Source organism: Colias croceus, chromosome 20 (genome assembly GCF_905220415.1).
Source record: "Colias croceus chromosome 20, ilColCroc2.1".
Classification (NCBI taxonomy): Eukaryota; Metazoa; Arthropoda; class Insecta; order Lepidoptera; family Pieridae; genus Colias; species Colias croceus.
The window spans coordinates 6,501,881-6,515,266 of record NC_059556.1 but is presented as its reverse complement, the minus strand read 5'-3'; the positions used below and the strand labels follow the sequence as shown (position 1 = coordinate 6,515,266).

At 34.8% G+C, this 13,386-nt stretch overlaps 1 protein-coding gene across 10 annotated transcripts; it reads right to left on the bottom strand.

Moving 5' to 3' along the window:
• Positions 1 to 1,033: 1,033 nt before the first annotated feature.
• On the bottom strand, positions 1,034 to 13,101 carry LOC123700668 (serine-arginine protein 55). Of its 10 annotated transcripts, none has more exons than XM_045647940.1 (11): positions 12,965 to 13,101; positions 11,300 to 11,440; positions 11,101 to 11,171; positions 9,390 to 9,500; positions 7,821 to 7,905; positions 6,116 to 6,189; positions 5,386 to 5,565; positions 4,679 to 4,777; positions 3,424 to 3,555; positions 2,380 to 2,394; positions 1,034 to 1,866 (listed from the first exon to the last, which is right to left on the bottom strand). In XM_045647940.1, the coding sequence occupies exons 2-11, from the start codon at positions 11,423 to 11,425 to the stop codon at positions 1,650 to 1,652; spliced, it is 1,110 nt and encodes a 369-aa protein (XP_045503896.1). In that variant the 5' UTR covers positions 11,426 to 11,440; positions 12,965 to 13,101; the 3' UTR covers positions 1,034 to 1,649. The 10 variants fall into 10 exon arrangements, with proteins under 10 accessions (XP_045503896.1, XP_045503895.1, XP_045503890.1 ...); XM_045647939.1 differs by having other exon boundaries at positions 11,300 to 11,438; positions 12,962 to 13,093; XM_045647934.1 differs by lacking the exon at positions 12,965 to 13,101 and adding an exon at positions 12,658 to 12,866 and having other exon boundaries at positions 11,300 to 11,438.
• Between the last annotated feature and the right edge of the window lie 285 nt (positions 13,102 to 13,386).

The window sequence follows — 13,386 nt, the reverse complement described above, 5'->3', positions numbered from 1 at the left end:
TAATTTTAAATTTAATTAATAGAACTTTTCTTTTGAAATTTGAATACTACGTGAATATTGAGATTAAAATTACTATCCTATCAGACTAGTAGCTATTAGTTAGCAGCATCAATTAATAGTGCAGTCATTTTACCCCAAATTAGGTGCAAATCTCGGAAAATCGAGATACACTACGCCTCTATCTCGAAAACAGTTGTTGAAGAGAATTAAATTCTCTCCAATATTGATAATAAATGCATATAGCGTAAAAAGTTAAAAACCATAGAAAACGTGAAAATTTTTCTTTTGTGATCTTTTGATTTTAAAATTTGCGACCATCCAATTAGGTACATGTGAATTTTGAGAACAGCTTTAGGATGCAAAAATACAAGTTTCTTCCTACGATATATAAAAGAGCTAGATACGTTACCCGCTCTCTATTTTGGCAAGAAAAAACTCAGCTAAGTGCCCGAGTTTCACTTAGTCACGCACCATTCAGCGTCGTGGCTGGACGTTCATTTTGTATTTTAATCGGCAGTTGTTATTACGAAGTACATGAGTGAGACATGTATTATGTCTCGTGCGTGAGAGTGAAAGAGAGAACAACTGTATTGGTGATAATGCGTTAGTAAGTAGGTATGTATTAATTACGCTGTTTTTTAGTGCAATGATGTTGGCGTATGCCGCGTCTACTAGTATATTATTATAGGTCATTGGTTTCTTCGTTGTAATAATATACTGGGTAGATCTCTCAATTTTCCTAGGCCAACCCCTAAAATGATTGGACTAAAATGCCAAATTTCAGATTGATTTATTTTTATTGTGATCATTGTGTGTAATATTAACTGCAATTTCAATCAATATCAAATAACTTTCTTATACCAAATAATGCATGTGTAGGTATGTCCACCTTTTTACCATATTTGACTCAGGTACATTTCATCTTAAGAACAAAGATTTTACTAAAATCAATTTACTAGATCTGTAAAACCATTTTCTTGAAAAAGGTAGGTAATATAGGTAGGTTAGGTGTCAAACAAATAAAACAAAAAAATATTCCTTAATAGTTATTTATTTGGTGCCTTAAATAGAATCAGTATTTACAGAATACCTTAACCTATACAAAATAGGGGTGTCACAAAGTATTTTACAACTTCATCTACAACAGTAATTTTAACCTAGCCAAAAACTGTTACAAATACAGCAAATTTTCAAACTTTCCACAAGTGAAAAGTTACTAACAATTAATTTAATAGTTATATAAATTCCAAATGCTAGTTCTCTTGCATACAAAAAAAACATATTTTAATTTTATATAAAGAAAAACGTGTCAGTAATAACCCAAAGACCGTGACACCTGTCGCTTTGTAACGAATTACAAAACTCTCGTGTAAAATTAACTTACTATTTATTTAAGACTAGTAACACCGCGACACACAACAATTTACGTACTAGTTATCCATGTCTGTTTATCAAAAAGTGTATTAACAAAAAATCTTGCTACAATGAAAATTGCGATACAACAAAATCAGAATTCTTAGCCACAATTTCCTATTTTATCCGATAAAACATATCACAGTCCAAATCAAAACGCAAACAACATTTTAAATTTAAACACCATTGCAATAAAACTGCGTACATTAGTTGCGATCGCGGCGTATACGCGTAACCTAATCCCCGCTTCTCGGCGAACGGTCGGTGCTCGCTCTGTCCTGCGATTCGCCGTTCTGTCGCGGCGAGGCGGATCGCGAACGTTCGCGCGAGCCGGAACGCGAACGGGACGCAGAGCGCGAGCGCGAACGCGAACGGGACTTGCTCGCTTCGCGCTCGCGAACTTCCTCGCGCTTCGGTGACGCCGCCTCCTTGCTGCGGGAACGGGATCGCTCCCTGTTGGAAAGTGGTATTAATTATACACATCCTAATTGGGTAGCTATTTAGGTTACTATGTAAAAACAATTTATCTTTCTAAAAAATTGCTTTAGTTAAAAAAAACTAAAGTTGACAATTGAAAACATGGTTTCGAGAAACAAAATTGGTAACTTGATCTTAATGGCTACTTCTTAATTCAGTTTATGTATTTAAAACCAAATATTTATGAAAGATTTTGACAATTTGTTCATGTATGTTTTCTCATAAGATAATTTAGAGAGCACTGGTTATTCGTTATGTAATCACCTGAAGCTAATTGGATAAAGAAATATATTATTAAAAATAATTAAATTAATTTTGGGATAATAAATCAATGTTACAGTTAAACTAAAACACTGCATATTCTACTAAAAAGGCAGAAATAAATCGATACCCAAAGCATGAAAAAAATGCGCATAAAAATAAATAAATAGCAGTGCATCTACTATAAATACACTACGAAAATAAAGGTGCATTAACATAAATGCTCACCTTTTCGGTGCCTCCCTTCACGTTGCAGGAAAATATGAGAAATATTAATAAAGACCTTTGTGCTTTCTATATTTTGGGTAATTGTCTTGTTGAAATTTTGAAAAAAAAAATGTAAAATGCCAATTGTGTTGGGATTTCGAATGAGTGAGCGCTTTGAAGTTTTTTAGGAGGATACTTGAAGGCAAGTAATGCATCAAAATAATATTATGTTGGTGTAAATTTGCATTTCTTATAATGACAAATTCTATACCACCTGCATTGTTTAGGAAATATAGCAATTCATTCCAATTGAATATTGAACATACTAAATTGTGTTACAGTTTAATAACTATAAATTTTAGAACACAACTGTACTGTTTAACTTGAGTCAATCATCTCAAATATAAAAATAAATTTGTCTCTATTAATCTATACAAATATTATAAAGAGGAAAGGTTTGATTTTTTGTTTGTTTGTTTGTATGAATTGAATAGGCTCCGAAACTACTTGGCAGATTTGAAAATTTCTTTCACCATTCGAAAGCTACATTATCCACGAGTAACATAGGCTAGGTTTTATCCCTGAAATCCCACGGGAACGGGAACTATGCGGGTTTTTCTTTGAAAACGCGGGCGAAGCCGCGGGCGGAAAGCTAGTTATATGTATAAAATTTTAGGTAATGGTATGGTATGCCACCAAAAATCTTTACTCTTTTTACATGATAAATTGTACACATGTATGAGAAATTAAAATTCGCATAGCCATATCAAACTCATTTACTAGACAACAATATTTTTTAAACATTTAATTTTATAAATAGGGAAGCGCTTGACCATGATCTCGGCTGCTACCAGCAGCGAAGTGATAAAATAAAATAATTATCTAAATAAAAACGTCACCTCCAGATTGAAAATTGGCAAGTGACGGCGCAGAATAGAGTCAATGTCTCTTATTGTCGGAGGCCATCACTCACTTTGGGTCCCTGTGCCACTCTAGTAAGTAATGAATACCACTTCAGCGCCCACTCATCCCCACCCCCTACCCGTAGCACATATCCCCACTCACTTGGTCTCGCCGCGCTTGGGCGACGCGCTGGCCGACTTGCCGTTCCGCTCCCGCGGCGCGCGCGAGCCGGACCGCGAGCGCGTGCGGCGCGCCGCCGACTTGCGCGAGCCGGAACGCGAGCGGCTCGCCTCCCTGTCACGCGCACGTTTAGCAACCACTACTACGCTACACGACCACTGGAGCTAGTAGCTTGCCAACGTTTCTTTTATTTGTGTATGCATGTTGTTTGCAGAGCGGGATTGCTCGATCCACGATTGTATAGATATGTGGTAGAGTTAACAATTCTTTGCAATTTATAATCCTCAATAAGACCTTGATACATGATCATGTTAGGATGAACTTGTAGAAAATATGGCTCGTGCGTATTTTTAGCGAGCGTGCGTGTTCAGAAACGCCTTCAAGTTTCATTTTTGAAGGGTTTAATTTCACTATCGTGTTTAAATTCACTTTTTGTCCTTTTTCAAATGAAAGTAATAATACACTCTCGATTTAGTAGTCAATTACAGTAATGTTTAATCATATATGTTGTAATTTGTTTTCAAATGTGTTTAATGGGTGAAACGTTGACAAACTATGATCCAAAACATCAAAACAATCTACTACAATATATACCCGAATAGTTACAAAATATACATAGATCCACATTCTAATATGCTATTTTACTTACGATTTTAAGTTTTGCTCAGCGATTGTAATAACACACCTAGTTAAATAAAACTAGGTTAGTTTGTTTCATTGAGAAGTCCATGCATAATGCATAATAATTATTATTTGAGGATTCTATTGTTATATTATTAATCAGAGAATAATTAAGTGTAAATATTATGTATTTTTCAGGGCATTATTGTGAAGATAGTATCATTATTTTGTGTATTTTGATAATTATAATCAGTTAGAAATGAATTATCTTATTATGTACATTATTTACATAAAATTTATTACATAATATGTCTAAAGCTAAACCTATAAACAGTACATTTGATAAAGTGATATTCATTTCTCAAAATGACTTTTAAACTGGAAGCTACTGAACTTTATAGCAATCCACGAAGACATAGCGAAATATGTTATGATCAATCTAACATAACGGTCAATATTTTTATATTCTTAAAACTTTTTCAAATATTTATAGGCATTTTAATAAATAACTTAAATATTTAAATGTCAGGTCAAGATCAGTAAACACGATTTTTTCTTCTAGATTTCGTAACATACATATTCGTGAATCGCTTCGTGTGTACATGTTAGAACTTACTTAGATCTGGATCTGGATCTAGATTTGGGCGCTGGGCTCTTGCTCTTCGGGCGTGACTTGGAACGGGAGCGGCTACGAGATGAGCGGCGTGAGCGAGATCTGAAATTATTAACAATATTCTTTTCAATAAGGAATAACAATATAAATATGGATATTAAATATTTTGTATGATTTCTTCAGTGTATGGTTTTATCATTCAGAGTTAGTCAGCCCCGAAAGATGGTTAAAAAAACAATATCATCATGTCAATATTTTCTTTAAAGGCATCCTTGTATTTGGTATACATAAAAATATTTGTGTGATCCTCCATTTCGGAGATAATTATCACAAGCAGTTACCGTATTTAATATTATATTGTGATTATAAAAGACAATTTGGTTTGTGAGTGTGACAGTTTATTAAATTAGTTGGCCATTTCTACAATCTCTGCTTGCTGCTGCTTTTCTTGAACTATTTTTTTTTCTATGTTTATTTCACTAATAATTTTGACAGTATTATCGTAGTGTCGCTAACGGCGCCTGTCGCAGCCATATGTTTCTTAAACTATTTTATAATAAGCATTATCGGTTCCTACAACCCTTTGTTACTAAATTAAGTTACTGTACCATGGCTAGTTATCTAATTAAATGATAACTTATATCTCAAACTTAAAAATTTATTTATTCAATTAGACTTCTTATAAAAGAAACATAAAAGCATCTCATTACCTAGATCTAGACCCGCGTCGTGGGCGGCTCCTGCTCCTGCTGCGACTCGACGAGGACCGCGAACGACGACGTGACGACCGCCGGTCTTCCACCAACCTGATGCGACGACCGTTCAGCTCCGTACCATCCAGCTTCTCTATAGCCGCACGCATGTCCGAGTGCGTTGCGAATTCCACCACACTGCATTTAATAACTATGTTATTGTGTGTTTTGGTAGTAGAGATAAATAATAGGGGAAGAAAGGTGGTCAGGTAGAAAGGTGTCGATCACGGGTAATCAGCCCCGAAAGATGGAAAAAATGCGATATCATCATGTTAAGTTTGTTTAAAAATTGTCATGCACATGTCTGAATGCGTCGCGAATTCTACCACACTGACACTATTTAATAAAGTCTATATATTATAATGTGTTTGAGTAGTGGTGGCAAGTAAAGGATGGTAGGATGTCAGGTTAATGTGTGTCAACACAGGAGTTGAGTACATGTTGAGTACTTGTAATTAGAGTGTCACTACATTATTCGAAAGGTTTAATATGGTAGGTAACTATGAATAAGAGGCATTTCAAAATTATGATGCAGAATTTATAAATGCTAACCTACTCAATAGGATTTTTAATTATTGTAAGTTCAGAAACAAAACAAAGTACATTTCTTGAAACGAAATTAAATTTTAAATATGTATAAAAACAAACAATAAAATTATTTCTAATAAAATAAAAATATTATTCTTACCCCTCATTTCTATGCTGTTTGTGCGCATCAGCGTAAGTAACTTCACCGGCCTGACGCATGTAATCCTTTAAGTCCTGTAAACCAATACAATAGATTACGATCTGAACATAATCACCATTAAAAAAATGTTCTGAAGCCATCCTCAGATATGTTTTTATCATCAAGGTTTTCAGCCCCGAAAGATGGTATAAAATGTACGATATCATCATGAAAACTTTTAGTAGCTAGCAAACCTAATTCTTGACACATTTATGCAACCTGATGATGAAGTTTCGAGTCAAAAAATAAAAAAGTGTCACATACAGATATTTCGTAAATGGTTACCCTTCAGTGATCATTGCTTGTGACTACAGGTAGAAGAATCTCGATGGAGCTGTGGCACGATTTGAAGCAATTTCTTTCCCTTCTTGGTATTCTCTGGACCAAAAACATATTGAGCTCAGTTCTGGCCCTAGTTGCACTTATTGTGACTATTATTTTCTATCTCTCTTAACCATTTGGTGCTCTTCAGTGCTGTTTTCTCTAGAAACGTCTACGTCTTGAGGAGTAAAAGTGCTGCATTGAATCATGGAATCAACTCCTTCGTTATCCTCTGCATACGTCCTTTTAGCAGCATCAGTAGTCATTTTTAGTAGCATTCATCATTGCATCTCAATGTCATCATGGACCACATTCTCAAGCTTTTCTCATTTTTTGTGTGTGTGTGTTTCAATCCATTCGAGTCCATTTTGTGAGGGGTATTCTATCGCCAACCAAATTTGTCAACATCATTTTGCCACTGTCTCATTGATTTTGGCCATCTCCATGAAAACGCCCGACCATCCTGGCACCTTCCAGGCCAACCTGGCGATAGTTCCAAGCAATGACACCTAGAGGATAGGACAATCTACGAAAACCTGTACAAACACAGAACAAAAAATATATAAAGTCCAATACAGCGACTGTAGTCACTATAACGAACCATGATAACGAAAAGGTAAGATGAATGAATTTACAATGGGTTTGCACATCGGCTCCTGCAGTGCGGCCCCGGTCGACATTACCTTGGGAGGGTCCCAGGACAGGAGCGCATCAGGGGGGCCTCATCACCGACTGTAGGGCTCCGGAAACCAACGTCATGGGGCTCTGAGCGGCGCCGGACACCGAAATCCCTCCTAACATCCAGACCACATCACACACGGGCTCTATCGGGAAGGGCTCAGGCCAGAAACGCCACCTTCTGTCGTTATTATAAAATCAATAAACTCGTATGGTTTTTAACGTAATACAAACAAAATTTTAATGTAACTTTACACTGACAAGTTTAAGTTAAAGACAAATGTTTAATACTATTTTAACAAATTACTTTTTAACTATTGTTAATTTTATTTTGTATAGTTATTGGTTCTTCAAGTTCTGGCAGCGTCCGCGTCATCGATAGTCCCATTGTACGTCTTTTATTTTGTCCATTATCTCTCTTTGCGTATTGATACAGCTCCAATCGAGTTATGCGCGTACTCTTTTTGACTGCATGTTTCTTCTCCGTCTTCAACAAATTTCGTCTCGACCATTGTTTGATCCGCCTTCATTGTCCTTGTCCACACAGATCCAAGCCTGATTTGAAACCGAACCTTGCCCTCAGCGGTGAATAACAGTAAGCCCTGACTCCAGACCCTGGGTGAATGATGGGGTGATGATGGAGCCGCGATGCCGCTCAATCTCTTACCTGCCAGCTAATGCGGCTTGACAGATTTTCTACGATTAGTCGATACTCGGTACGCGTTGGCGGGCCGTATCTGTAATTGTAGTCACTGCGGAAAGAAAAAAACCTATGTTAATATACATACTTATAGACTTAATGAATCAAATATTTAGGATGCAGTAAATTCAAATTGAAAAATAACACAGACTTTTAAAAATAAACATCACAGGACACAAGCATTTTAAATGGTTCAGCATTTTTAATTAATAATTAAAAAAAATTCTCACTGTAGACTTGCTAAGTATTTCATAATTTTCTTCAATATATTTCATTAAAAAAAAAGGACAGTTTTAATACAGTGGATATTCATATAATATGTGACTACAAGAGATGATTTGTTTTTTACTTACGAATAAAAGATGCTGGAATAGAGCATTCACTGTGTTAGTCTATACTTTGCAATATAATACAGCATTAGTTGTGCATATGTATTATCAGAATATTTTTACATGAAATCTTTAAAAAGCAATGGAGTCAACCATTACGTTTAATTATAGGTTTGTTGAAAATAAACATGAAACTAGTGACATGCCTTGTAGATCAGCAAGCATTATAAATCTTAGTTATTTATACACAAGTAAAATATTTTCAATAAAGCATGCAGACTTACTTTTAGGTTCGGGAAAAGACGCATGGAATGTGGTAAAAGTGCAGTTAATAAATTGTAAAAAAATATGTCCATTAATTTATGTTGCATGCTTTTAAGTTTTAATGTTAACAAGCAGCAGAAATCAAATATCTTGTAAAATTCTAGCAATTGGATGTATGGCATCCTTATTTTTACATGTTTAAACTATTTAGGAGGGTTTTATGTAAGAAGGAATATAAAGAAGTTCTCATAAATCTGATGTGCTTAACAAATTAAGCACATCAGATTTATGAGCATGTGATTAAAATACAATGTTGATTGTTGAAGTACTATATGGTATAATTTTGAGGTATGTTATGGTATATTAGTATTCAAGCATATAGGTTAACTACAAGATGCAAGACAAAAGGCCAGTTTCAAAACTTCTGATTATTATGTTCCGTTTATTATGTTAGTCAGTTAACATTTCAAGTTGTGTAAGCTATGTAGTCGTTATTGAGTTTTCCCTTATAACTCGATAACTACTGAACGGATTTGAATGACTTCTTATTTGCTGTATTTGTCCATTAAGAATAGTGTACACAAATAAACCACAAAACTTATCAACTATGCTTTCAGTGTCAATCAGTAAGTTGTGAAACTGTCCCTTCATGTGTATACCCAGATTCATTAAAGAAAGGTATCAAAAATGTTGGTGAAATTAGTAAAATCATGTTCTCACTTGCACACTAGTGCCATATCTCTCTCTAACGCAAACGAAACTACAAGCCGCCATAAATAATAAATAAATAAATAAAAATCATTTATTGAACAGTTTTGGTAACATTTGGACCCCAAACTAGGACAGCCTGTATTTTGGGGTCCACAAATGATTGCCACGATTCCTTTCTTTAATGTACGGGCTGATGTGTATGTATGTGGTAACAAACGTGGTAGATACAGACGAGGTCGGCTGCGAGGAGCGGGGCGCGCGGGCCCGTGGCGGCGCCTTGCCGTCGCGGCCGCCCCAGCGGTCCGAGCCGCGGGGCACGCCGCGCGCGCGCTCCACGCTCACCCTACACAACACCACACTCGTAGCCGCGCCGCTAGCTACCGAGCGCGCCCGCACCGCACCACCGCGCCACCGCGCCGCTCATACCGTCCCGCGACACGTTAGCACTAATGCGAAGATACTGTGTCTAGTCTGTAGCGTGTGCTTTTTCGTATACTTGAGAAACTATTTAGAAACTAAGACTTATATGGTCATTGTGCAGTTCTATTTATTAAGTTTTAATATTATAATACATTCATGTATTAGCCAAAATGGCTATTTAATGGTGTTTTCGACCCTTATAATAATTGAGGTCAATAAAACATCGACAACATCAAAAAAGGAGCTTTTTTCTCAACTAGTTTTCACTTAGTTGTAACTCATTTAATGTAAATTTTCTAATTTTTCTACAAGAAATTATTCCTCCGTCATCCCAGCGACTTTCCGAGTTTAGATAGTTATATTTTTCTGCAACAAAATATGCTTCTATTTTCCCATTAACTCTCCAATAGAGTTTGTAGTGTATCCACTCACTGTTACAAACGAAAATGCACCTCGACCAAACTAGACACAATATCGTTCGCATCGAGTACGTCACGCACGCACGAGTACCCCCCTCCCGCCTACTGCCCAGCGCCCGGTACTCACTCGTAACGCGATCGGCCGCGGTCGCGCTCGTAGTGGCGGTCGCGGCGGTAGCGGTCCGCGCTGCGGTCGATGCCACGCGCCGGCTCCACCACCACCCTGAAGCATCCACGCATCGTTAGCGGCTTGTTGCCGAGACGAGTCTTGAGCGAGTCGAATATAAGCCAAATACGAGCTCTAATTATATTGCTCTTGTATTGTATAATATGCAAAAACAATTTTCCCAATTGTTTGGTAATTTTGAATACAGCAAGACTCGTTTCGACAACAAGGCCGCTTCGTATTTCACACAATCACACTTCACAGTTTGGACACAAAGTATTTGATTGTTTTAATAATCTTAAAACAATGACTGTGAAAAAATATAAAATATCTTTAAATTTTGTATGACTGTAGAATTGTAAAAACTATTAAAAATCTTTAAACTTTGTTTTATCATTAAAAAAATTACAACTTTCAATATCTTAAAATATCTCTACATAAATGTTAGATAAGTTTCATTCATTCTCTCTAGGTCTACTTTCTGAAGAATTTAACAAAATAAATTATCACCAACTTTCACGCAGTCTCACAAAAACTTTCACAAAACATCAAGCTATCCGTTCTCCATTCATGTCATTCAAAAGTGGAGCCGGCTAATAAAACAATTTATAATTAGTTAATCATTGCAAATTAAAACTAAGTTAATACTTATCATAGTAATTAATTATTATTACTGATTGCTACATCACATTATTTTTTTCAAAATAAATTATTTAAACAACAGTTAGACTGTAATGTAAGAGATTTTTGTAACTAGTTGAAATAGTAAAATTATTTTCTTCACTATCTAAAACTGAATAAACTTAACATTTTTTTTACTAATTAATTCACTTGTGGCATTTAATGCTATTCAGTAATATTTTTCATTAATGCCATTATTTTCAACTATGTTACAATTAAATAATGTTATTATCTTCTCTATAGTAATATATTCTTACCTTTCTCCTAATAGTTCTTTCCCATTCAATTCATAGACAGCATCATCTGCATCTCTGTAATCTTCAAATTCCTGTAATAAGTAAAAAGGAAAATTCACATAAGGGAAAGAACAAAATAAAATGTTATTAATATTAACCAATGAAATAGATTTAATTTAAACAAAAACAAGTACCTAAGAATTTATAAAGTAACACTCACCACAAACCCATAGCCATTTTTGATCAAGATGTCTCTAATTCTGCCGAAGCCTTTGAAGAACTTTTCCAAATCCCTTTCCCTGACTCCGAAGGGCAGGCCACCCACATACACCCTGGAGCCGACCATTTTCTGTGATGATCTGCAGAGATAAATAACATTTAAAAAACTTGCTCTTGTTTTTATAATTACAATTTTAAAACAATTTTATATTAAAAGTTAGCTACTGTTTTACATTCATAATGGTTGAATGCTTTTGATTTCTGTGCAATAATATTATGTTTGTGCAATCATCTTTACAAGTTATAAAAATCAGCATAGATACTCTTAGTTAGATTGTTTATGTAACATTAACATTAACAGTTAACTATTTAGAGGAAAATAAGTGTAAATACATCTCTATGATCATCTCATTGATATTCAGTGTCAAACATAGATATAAAATATTGAAAAGTTAGAAGAAAAATATTTATCAGCATTGACAAATTATCACAAGAGCACAAATACAAAATAACAGATAAGATAAACAATATGATACAGTAATGTAATTGCATTGATCATATCAAAACATTGATTATTTATGCATTTGGAGACAGACAGGCTTACTATGATTTTATATGGAACGAAATTAAAGGTGGCATGTGATATTCATTTATACTACTAGGTTTTACAAAAATATTGAGGTCAAATACTGCTATAAGCTGAGAAAGCTTCATTTAATTCTATAGGGGTTAATGGAAGTTGACCTCAACAGGGGCAGAACTTGAGGATCACAATAAATGTAGTTTGTAAGTTGTAACTTGTAAGGTGGCTGATAATATGGAACTTGTTACCTGCTACAATGTAATCATGCAATATTTGAAACTAGATTATGTCGATAAAGTCAAGCAAGAAAAAAAAGTAAGTTATAACGTGATTTATCGGTATTGACTAAACAAATGGTGGTGACATGAATGTTTCCTAGCATCACTACAACAACAGTTATTTAGTGATTTACCGGTAATTTCCCCTTTTGTACATTATGACGATCTAATTCGCCGTTTTACGTAGGTATATAATAAGAACGAATCTCAACTGGTAAACGATCAGAAATCTCCAAGCGATCCTACAACAGGTTATTGATTTCGCAACTCATCAAAATTATCCTTCGGACTTCATAATCACTTATAATAAGCACTCCACTTGCAATTTATTTGTAAATCGAGATAGATTTTGCTTATCTACTCGCTTATAAATAGGAATTTGATAGTCTTTTTTCACAAATCTCGAAAATGAACTGTCTTGGTTCAATTACACGGCAATCGTAAAATATCACTTACTTTTACTTGTACCTTATTATATACGAAGTATAGAATACAAACCTATTTAAAATCGATAACCTCTGAACATAGAATGGCGGCAGTCGGCACCGACGCGCAATCACCATGCGCTTTTTAGTCCAATCAAATTGTACATTGGCTAATGAAGAATTTTATGCGATCTAACATCGCGGACTTGAAGCAAAATATTGTGGATACATTTATTTTAAATGAGGACAGAAGATTAAGCAGTAAAACCAAGAAAAATGTGAACCTGCTACAATATGGCGGCATTACAATAAGCAACGTGCATCTTGGATAAAATAACTACCTATATTGTAATATGATAAAACTATTACATACATACCTTTTTTTTTAAATACTGATATTTTCAGGCACTAGAATTGTATGAGATCGACAGCAAAATATTTACTTTCACCAAATTCTACACGCGGTTCTATTCTCGTGTAACCAACCGGATATTAAAAATTATATTCATAGTCAAACTCAAAGATAATAGACTGTCTACAGACTATAGAATTGTTTTATGTAACACGTGGATATAACAGATAATATAAAAAAGGAATCTTGCAAAGTGCAAAGTACATTTTTTTTTTGTTAACGAATATTTTCTAGCTTTTTAAAATATAAAGTAGCTATGTAATCTGAGTTTAATTTTTTATTATTAAATAAAATTTTAGTTACCTACTTAATACCTACTTTATTATTAATTGACATGCAATGATATTATATATAGAAACAAGAGGTAGATACGTTACCAACGCACCAAAA

Bases quoted from the DNA above. Each gene is read 5' to 3' on its own strand.
- LOC123700668 (XM_045647934.1), bottom strand. From the start codon at position 12,722: ATGGTGATTGCGCGTCGGTGCCGACTGCCGCCATTCTATGTTCAGAGG. The intron at 9,501-11,100 runs GTAAGAATATAT...GGTGTTGTGTAG, and splicing joins AAAGAACTATTAGGAGAAAG to GGTGAGCGTGGAGCGCGCGC. The intron at 5,566-6,115 runs GTAAGAATAATA...TATTAAATGCAG, and splicing joins AAACAGCATAGAAATGAGGG to TGTGGTGGAATTCGCAACGC.